This window comes from Octopus bimaculoides, chromosome 5 (assembly GCF_001194135.2).
Source record: "Octopus bimaculoides isolate UCB-OBI-ISO-001 chromosome 5, ASM119413v2, whole genome shotgun sequence".
Taxonomy (NCBI): domain Eukaryota; kingdom Metazoa; phylum Mollusca; class Cephalopoda; order Octopoda; family Octopodidae; genus Octopus; species Octopus bimaculoides.
The window spans coordinates 78,413,118-78,422,938 of record NC_068985.1 but is presented as its reverse complement, the minus strand read 5'-3'; the positions used below and the strand labels follow the sequence as shown (position 1 = coordinate 78,422,938).

The window sequence follows — 9,821 nt, the reverse complement described above, 5'->3', positions numbered from 1 at the left end:
TCCACACCATCGTACGAAATATTTACCGAAAAAATAAAGTCTTGTACCGATTACACCTGTATTTTAATTAATTCAAATTAATGTACCTCATCTCAAAAAGTGGCAAAATTTTTGTCGATTGCCATCTGGGATAATTTTAGTAACAAATCAAACAGGTAAGATGCATTAAGAATTTCTATTTTAGTGTTTAGCCATAATGTTATTGCTTTTACACCGGTTAATTAAATTTACCTGCCCATAAAAGTCAAATTTACCCTGCAAGATCAGCTAAAATTACATAACAATAAACCAGTGGTATATAAAGTACCCACTGACAAAATTTCAAATCTGTATGTAAAACATTTACAAAGTTACAAGAAAATATTGTGGACATCCCTCTTGAACCTGAATAATTCAAAATAGCGTGAACAAATAAGTGTTACATTTGACAGATTAATATGAACACCACAGATGTTTTTAGGTGTTTTTTTTTCTTACATACACACATAACACGGCCTCGCTCGGTTAGGGTTATACGTGTGTTACTTTGACATCATCGTTCCATAAAATTTATTTATTCATTAGGCTGGACCTGATCTTAGTTTCCGTATTGTTTAAGTGCCATAGAGTACAAGACTCTCCTTAGACAGGACTCCAGTCTGCCACTCCCACCAGTTGTCGCTGGTATTGACTTTCAACTGCGTAGATTAAAGCAACGTGAAATGAAATGCGTTGTTTGAGAACATAACGCAACGGTTCATACCTTGATCAGAGAATTGAACCCACGACCTGCAGAACACAAGGTCAACATTCAAAAATACTTGACCGCATGCTATTTGTAAACGCATGCGCGTGCGCACGCACAGATACACACACACACAAATACGCACACTCAAATACATGCTCATACTCATACGCACACGCACTCACATACACACACACACACACACACTCGCACACACATCTCTCACATATACAGATAACGAGATGTAGAAAACGTTTAGTATCAGCCATGGTTCTGTCTTCGAGCTTTTGGTAATTAATTGTCTTGACTACGGTTACACTAGTAATGGAATATAAAATTGTCAAACTAGCAAACTTGTGAATGATGAAAAAGACAAAAGCTTCCTTTATAGGAAGAACTGACGTAACTAAGGCAACAACGCTGTGTTCAAACGACAAATGGAAAATAATTGTTAAAAAAAAGTTAAAATTCTATACTTCGCAGTTCGAAGTTAGAGGAATGGCAACAATTAACTTTCCAAAGCTAGTTTAAAGTCTAGATGTCACATTTTTTCTTGAAGCCATTGGACTGATTTTTTTCGCTTTCTAAGACTCCACGGCAGAACTAAAAATCAAAGGAGATGCTACCTTCGTTTTCTGCTGCTACTGCTGCTGCTGCTGCTACCAATGCTGACTGATTGGAAATATTATTTACAAATTTCTTTGCTTCCTCTCAAAACTGCTGCTACAATTTTGGATTCTATAATTGAGATTTTAACACTACAGTAGGATTCCCATTTCCTAAAGGATTTCTGATATAAAAGGAAAATCGTGTTTGGATTTTACCGTGAATTTATTCCATAGACATTCAGTATGCAGGCTTTTCTTTCGGACAATATGCAAGCAGTGATTCTTGAAAGTTCTGTCAACGGCATTTCTTAGTTGAACCTCTAAGAGTGATCTTCAATACCACAGTGTGTCAGAAGCACATCACACGCATCCTCACACTGATAACATACTACACACACACACACACACACACACACACACAGAGGATTTACAAGTTCTGATACATGACTTCTGAATTTTCGAAATGATTGCAGTTTTATTATTCTTGATATTTCTGCTAGTTGGATTAGTATACAAATATTTGTTTAGTGTGAGTGTTAAGTTTCTGTCTGTAATATGAAAAATGCCCAGTCACAAAAAATAAAAAAAATGTTTAATATAACATATAGAAAAATAACAGGTGTAAAGATAATAGAGTGGCAGAAATGATAGAGTGCTGGAAGATAAACATCTTTTAGCATTCAGTTCCATTTCTGTATACTCATAGTTAATATTGTTGTTGTTGGCACTCCGTCGCTTACGACGTCGACGGTTCCAGTCGATCCGATCAACAGAACAGCCTGCTCGTGAAATTAACGTGCAAGTGGCTGAGCACTCCACAGACACGTGTACCCTTAACGTAGTTCTCGGGGATATTCAGCGTGACACAGTGTGACAAGGCTGACCCTTTGAATTACAGGCACAACAGAAACAGGAAGTAAGAGTGAGAAAAAGTTGTGGTGAAAGAGTACAGTAGGGTTCGCCACCATCCCCTGCAGGAGCCTCGTGGAGCTTTAGGTGTTTTCGCTCAATAAACACTCACAACGCCCGATCTGGGAATCGAAACCACGAACCCATGACCGAGAGTCTGCTGCCCTAACCATTGGGCCATTGCACCTCTACCATAGTTAATATTACTCAGGTTTGTAAGACGGCGAGCTGACAGAATCGTTAGCACGCCGGGCTAAATTCTTAGCGGCATTTCATCCATCTTTACGTTCTGAGTTCAAATACAGCCGAGGTGGACTTTGCCTTTCATCCTTATGGTGTCGATAAAATAAGTACCAGTTGAGCACCGGAGTCGACTTACCCCGTACCCCCCAGCTTGTTGGCCTTCTGTCGACATTTGAAACTAATGTTACTCTGGTTTCGACTTTGTCTATAATTTCTCTGAGATCGATAGACTTTCTAAAAGTGATTTATTTCATCTCAAATCCCACCAAGATCGACTTTACCTTTCATCATTCCTCATTCAATGAGTAGATTTGCAGTTTAGGGCAATGTGTGGACCTGCAGAATTGTTCGAACTTTGGACAGGATGCCTTGCAGTATCTGTTCCGGCTCTTCACATTTTAAGTTCAAATGCTGCCAGAGATAACTACTGTTTCTTGGATACCTCATTATATTCGCATCCATTAAAAGAAAACAAGGCTGTCAGTCAAAGAACACATGACTTGTTACATTTTGGCAAGATTCTATAAGAGGATAACTGGAACGTCTTTGATCATAGATTTGTTGAATCAGGGATGATCTCGGCACTAAACAACAACAAAAATTATTATTATTATTATTATTATTATTATTATTATCATTATCATTATCATTATTATTATTAATATTATTATTGTTAGTAGTAATAGTAGTAGTAGTAGTAGTAGTAGTAGTAGTAGTAGTAGTAGTAATAGTAGTAGTAGTAGTTGTAGTAGTTGTTGTTGTTGTAGTGGTTGTTATTTTTGTTCTTAAACTCCAGGCCAACCCTGATCTAGCAGACCTATTATCAAAGCACTTTTAAATGGAATGTAAGTTTAGAATATTTAATGTAACCATCCAGTCCAGTTTAGTATATTAAAGGGTAAAGACTCCCTTCGGTTATGAATGACCATGGGATTGCACCTAGAAAGTTCCCCTCCGAGGCACAAGTCCGAGCAAGGTTGTTTATGGAAGACCAGCAGTCAACCATACATACCAGCCTCCCTTCTCCACATCACTGATTTTATCCAAGGGAAAGGCAAAGGCCGATCTAGCTTGGCACCAGTGACGTCGCAACCCATTTCTATAGCTGAATGAACTGGTGCAACGTGAAATAAAGTGTCTTTTACTCTTTTAGTCTTTTACTTAGTGGTTCGGCAAAGAGACAGATAGAATAAGTACTAGGCTTAAAAAACAAAAGATACTGGGGTCACTTTGTTGGAATAAGATTCTTGAAGGCGGTGCCCCAGCATGGCCGCAATCTAATGATTGAAACAAGTAAAAAAAAAAGATGAAGATATACTCAATAGTTCCGTCCATCTAGCACCTAGAAATAGGTTTATGAAGGGTTCAACCTATCTGATTTATTTGGCAGTGTATAGTCCACATATCTATACCGAGATATCATGATATTATATCTGTGCATACGTATAATGGATAGATACAAAACGATACAATTCTGCGGAAAAGTTATGCGGGTTGTTCTCGTCTTGCCTTGGCATGGGGCCTTCAACATCTGGTGGAGTGGTTGGGATGTTGTCGTGACACCAGGCTTGTCTTGGCTATTTTTATATATAGTCACAGTCCATCTCATTTAAGGACCCAGACCAGTCAATTTCTTACACGAAGAGTGATAGACAACAGACAAGAAACGATCCTCACAATAAGACTGGTACGGTATTTGGCGGCGTATAAGACGCGCTTGTTATGTTATATGGAGAAAGTTAATACCATGTCATTTATAAAATAGATCTTATAAATTAATTTATGGAATGTGTGTGTGGGTGTGTGTGTAGTAATGTTTGATATTACGTCGAGTTATAGGAAAAGCAATTTTACATAAAAAATTTGCAATGCGTTTAATGCGTCCGTTTCATGGACGGGATACCAAGTGCATGGTGAAACATATTAAATTTGTTTTTACGACAACATATACTTGTATCGTAGGTTTACACCTTGTGCGAGAATGCATCGGCAAATACAGTACATCATTTATCGATCCTGAAAGGATGAAAAACAAAATTGTCCTCAGCGGTATTTGAACTCGGAGCGCAAGAGCGAATACTGCAAGGCGGTGATTCTCAACTGAGGTCCATATGACCACTAAGGGTTCATATATAAGATATTTGTTTTTTGGTGGTGGTGGTGGTGTGTTTGTGTGTGTGTGGGGGGGTACAGAACCAAATTAGTAAGTTGGGGACACGCAGTAGTATTTTAAGTGTCCACGAAAACATTTTGTTTTAGATGTATTAATTGGAAGAAACAGCTGGGTTTCTTTCTCTAATGTTTTACATAGTTCAACCTTCACTAGTTACTGTTTGAAAAACAAGATAGGAATTTTAAAAGAAGTATATATAAAACTAGTTTTTAAACATGGAGAGGCTATGGGGGTCCACCAGAGTTAAAGTAGAATTCAAAGGGGCCCAATGATAAAAAAAAAATGGTAAAGGAGTCACAGCTCTAAAGCAATGTAATCGACACACTAGAGCTTCGGTCAATTCGCCGTCCCATTATTACACTTCATTGGAAAGTTAACTATATACTCACAATTCATTCATAGCTCAAATATGTCATTATATTTCATTAATAAGTCAACCATACTATCACAAATGGCTCATATGTTACGCATACCATCATACTCGATTTATAAATCAATGCTATCATCACACTATATTGGTAAATCAACTATACTTTCATAGTCCAGGTATGGGCTACATTACAGATAGGCCAGCGACACCATCAAACTTCACTGTTAGTTCCGAGATATCATCACATACATTTCACTGATTTCAAAGCTTTGTTTCTTCATTTGTCTTTATTTTATATTACAGGATGAATTACAAAAAGATATTTTCTATTGCTGTAAAGGTTGTCGACACGTACATGCTTTGGTAAGACAATTTTTAGTTATAGTCACGTTAACGTATTTGATGCAAAGGAGGACAGGTACAACAGCGATTTTCCAGACACTAATGGTTCTTATATTCCGCACTAATTTACGATCAGGAACTTGAAATTTCTGTTGACGCCAGACTTATTTACTGGTATCTTTCACAGACTAGTTAATATCTTCTAATAAAATTTGTAGCATTTATACTAGTGTACAAGTACCTGCATTTTATTTAATTAATGGGGCGAGTCAAAGGTTTTGCAATATTTGCATACGTTCTAGTTTGCGGTATGTATATCATGTGACCGAAGTAATTAAAGCCGTGGAAAGTAGCCACTGAGGTTGGTAGTATCGTGGTAGTTGGTGCGCTGACACGTGCATTGTTTCACTCTGCATGTGATTTGAAAGCCGCCCTGATGAACATGCAACGTAGTCAAATTAGGAAACTTATACTTTACGAGTTCAGACTGGGTCATAACGCCGCAGAAGTAACCAAAAACATTTGTTCAACGAGAGGTGAAGGCGCAGTTGATCACAGTACAATAACCATATAATTCAAGAAATTTCGACTGGGTTGCAAGAGCCTCGATGATCAGGCAATATAAGATAGGTCTAAAATCGTGGATTTCGAAGTCGTGCTCCAAGCCAAAGTAGCAAATCCGAAGGGTAGCGCTCGGAGAGTATCAGGTGAGCTTGGCATCTCACAGATGTATGCTATCGTGTGGCAAAAATACCCAGCATTGTTTAACTAAAGTTGAACTCTTCTGCAGCAAGACAACGCAAGACCTCATACGGCCCGAATGACTCACAATAAACCCCAGGAACTTGAGGGAATCGAACTGATGCCACACCCAGCATATAGTCCGGACCTAGCTCCCTTAGATTATTAATTGTTCCGATCCATGGCCCACTTCTTACACACGTGACGCTTCATCAACCATGAGCAAGTGGAAGCTACTGTGAAAAAGGTCTTCTCCTTTAAGACAAGAACTAGTATCAACGTTGGGGCCAAAGAATTGGCAGAAAATGGCTTCAGACTTTGCAGCACTTTGAATGCTAGGCTGATTTTATTGTGACTTGGCGAATAAAGCAAATAAGATACCAAAATATTGCAAAACTTTTGATTCAACACAGTATTTCAGTAAAATTAGTATTTGCTTAATTTAGAGTGTGACCAGCGTTGGTTCGAAAAAAATCAGTAATCCGGAATGGCTTTGGAACCAAAGGTTCCTGGAAATCGATGTTGTACTTGTACTAGAAATAATTATGCAGTGAAGAAAATACAATATTAGGCAACATATACATACATACATACATTACACACACACACACACACACACACACACACACACACACACACACACACACACACACACACACACACACACACACACACACACACACACACACACACACACACACACACACACACACACACACACACACGTATATATGTATACGTAAATACATACGTATATACATAATGCAGTCAGTTGCGATATTTATTCTAGCTACCCGCACTTCGACTTCAAATCACACCTCAGTCAACTTAACTTTTCATTCTTCCAGCGTCGATAAAAAGTCCCTGTACCGGAGCTGGGGAAACTGCTCATCTTCCAGCTGTGGCATTCTGAATGTTCCACTGGGCCAAACGCATCTGTGTCGTTGTGTGCTTGCAAGTCACGAGTCCCTGAAATAGTTAGCACTAGCATGGCGCATGCTACCAAGTCAAGCTCGCTTGTACATGACATCTCTTACACACTTTCTTATTCATATACATACATACATACAGAGAGAGAGAGAGAGAGAGAGAGAGAGAGAGAGAGAGAGAGAGAGAGAGAGAGAGAGAGAGAGAGAGAGAGAGAGAGAGAGAGAGAGAGAGAGAGACGCAGGCATAAAATACTTAGCGGTATTTCGTCTGTCTTTATGTGTTCAAATTCTGCCGAGGTCGACTTTAACCTTCATTCTTTCGGGGTCGATGAAATAAGTACCAGTTATTATAATTATGGAGTGAATTTTAGGGCTTATAAATCTAATATTCTTCTATCCTTCCTTAATACTGGTTCCCATATGCTGTTCATATCTGCACTCGGTCTGCTTAGGAGGTTGTTGTGTTTTAGCATATGTGCTGCTTCTTTCATTTTTCGTATTTTCTAGTGCTGTTCTCTGTCTATTATTTTAACTTCATCTCACAGGGCGAGGTGGTCTCCATTTTTCCATACATGATCAGCTATACCCGATTTATCAATATCTCCTCGTGTCGCAGCTTTGCGATGTTCGTCTACCCTTATTTTGAGGGGGCGACATGTTTCGCCTTTGTATAACCCACCACAACTGCATGGGATGGAGTACACGCAGTCTTTGGTATTATTCTCTTCTATTGGTGGTTTCACTCGAAGGAGATATTTGCGAAGTGTTGTATTACAACACGGGCATATGGTGTAGTGCTTAAGAGCGCGGGCTATTAACCCCAAGATTCCGAGTTCGATTCCAAGCAGTGACCTGAATAATAATAATAATAATAATAATAATAATAATAATAATAACACTTTGATGGCATGCACTGCTCTCTCACTCAATAATAATAATAATAATAATAATAATAACATCGAAAAATACCTTAAGAATGAGAACCCAGGTTCAAAATTTCCCCAAGACACCAAGATAAGGACAAATATCCGTAAAATGTAAATAGGGTAGTGTCCACCTAGTTACGAAAATACTCTGGTTGAAAATGCGGAAAATGTGCGTTATAGCAAAATCTAACTGTTATAAACGGGTTAATAGGGGTGACAAATGTGAAATTTAGTGTATAAAGTGAATGGAGAGCTGTTCACCGATGATACCATAAGTGTTGCCAATTTGCGTAATTTACTAGAAAATGTATATGAGGGTAGTTTCCTAATTTTTAAACTGATTTTGTACATTCCTAATTTTAAATGATTATGTTGGTCTGGAAACATCGTAGTCAATATGGCGTTGTGTCGTATTGCGCTCTCCTTGCATATATCAATGGGTACATGCAGTATCACTAATCTCAGTCTGAGCATAGGTACATAATGTTAGCTCTATATAGAGATGGTGCTCAATTGATCTATGAGGATTGTGTAGAGGGGAATGTGGTGTTTATGTAAGACTTGCTAAGCTGTACTCACAGAGTAGTGTACACCATTCTATTCCTGACTGGCTGTACTGTAGCAGTACACAGTATGTGGATTTTCAAGGTGAGCTTTGATTGACTGTATGCAAATGAGTTCATTACTGGCATCCGGAACTCTCGTGGCAAAAAAGATTTCGCTATCGGGCCACCTATTTCAGCATTTGATGACATCCTTATAACGGAATTTCGCATGCTTTCTTCGATAGCTTCCAAATTTTAGTTCGTTGTATAGTCGTGGAGGTTTTATTTTCTCCCGTAGGTGTCACATGTTCCACCCAATACAATTGTGATTTCAGTAGGGGAGACTCAACATTAGGCATTGTTTACTTATTGCAAGACCTCCTGGTTAGAGGTGTAACGTCAAGGGATATTCCTTAACATGAGGGGCAAAAAATAATATCGAAGATTAGACAAAACAAAGGTTTTCTTTCCGTCAGAAAGGAGACCTCCGGCGTTCTTGGCCCTCAGACTACATACCTGTATACTGCTATCAGGGAAGAGATGACTTTCCGCAAGTCGAGCCCCGTGAGTCAGAGTGGCTGTTCCAGCGGGTCTCTCTCACAATCTTCCGGGACTAAAGCCTTTTCCATTTTGCCCGCTGGGACCATGAGGTGGACTGACAAGTCTTATGTCTCTTAAACATGATGTTTATCAGCACAACATTCTATTCCGCAAAAAAGATGGATCTTGTATTGACCAAATCTGGTATGAGAACCTTTTTAATAAGTTGCTCGCCTACTGAAGGAACCTGTCACTCATCTCTTCAAATAAAAGTTTACTGTCAGGCAAATATCCATTGCCACATATATTAACATTCTCTCAAATTGTACTTCTTATTTAAAATCCAAAAATATTGTTATCAAGCCAGTTATGCTTTATTTCTTTATTTCACATTTTTTTCTATCTCTTTCTCTCTGTCTCACAGCCTGTGATAATGCATTGCGGGCCAAATCTAGAGGACGATGAAATATTATACGCTCTCAACGAAGTATCACATCCGAATCTGGATTTTTACCAAAATAGAATCAAGTCTGAACCCAACGGTAAATACAGATTCCCAGGAAACTGGTGGTGGTTTGCACTAACAAAAATTATACGGAGTTACTAACCACACTGAATTATTTCTCGTAGCTGATTTTTATTTCCATTATACGAATTACCCAAGACCATAAAAAAAAAAATGTCTTTTCCTTCATGGTAGGTCAGTTTCGAAAAATTCTTGATTTCTGAGATTATCTCCCTTTCTCTTTCGGAGTTAGTTGCAACTGCCAC

General features: G+C 38.6%; 1 protein-coding gene across 6 annotated transcripts in view; it reads left to right on the top strand.

Moving 5' to 3' along the window:
- The window catches only part of LOC106869251 (opioid growth factor receptor), a 48,332-nt gene that overhangs the window by 20,761 nt on the left and 17,750 nt on the right, over positions 1 to 9,821 (top strand). For 4 of the 6 annotated variants that reach the window (XR_008264125.1, XR_008264124.1, XR_008264123.1 and 1 more), the window contains 2 exons: positions 5,331 to 5,390; positions 9,475 to 9,592. Coding sequence is in view for 1 of the 6 variants with exons in the window: in XM_014914915.2 (XP_014770401.1) it covers positions 1,796 to 1,861; positions 5,331 to 5,390; positions 9,475 to 9,592 (244 nt within the window). In the remaining 5 variants the exon portion in view is untranslated. Of the gene's footprint in view, positions 1 to 924; positions 1,862 to 5,330; positions 5,391 to 9,474; positions 9,593 to 9,821 lie in introns of those variants that run through there. The other 2 variants (XM_014914915.2, XR_008264122.1) reach the window with 2 other exon arrangements.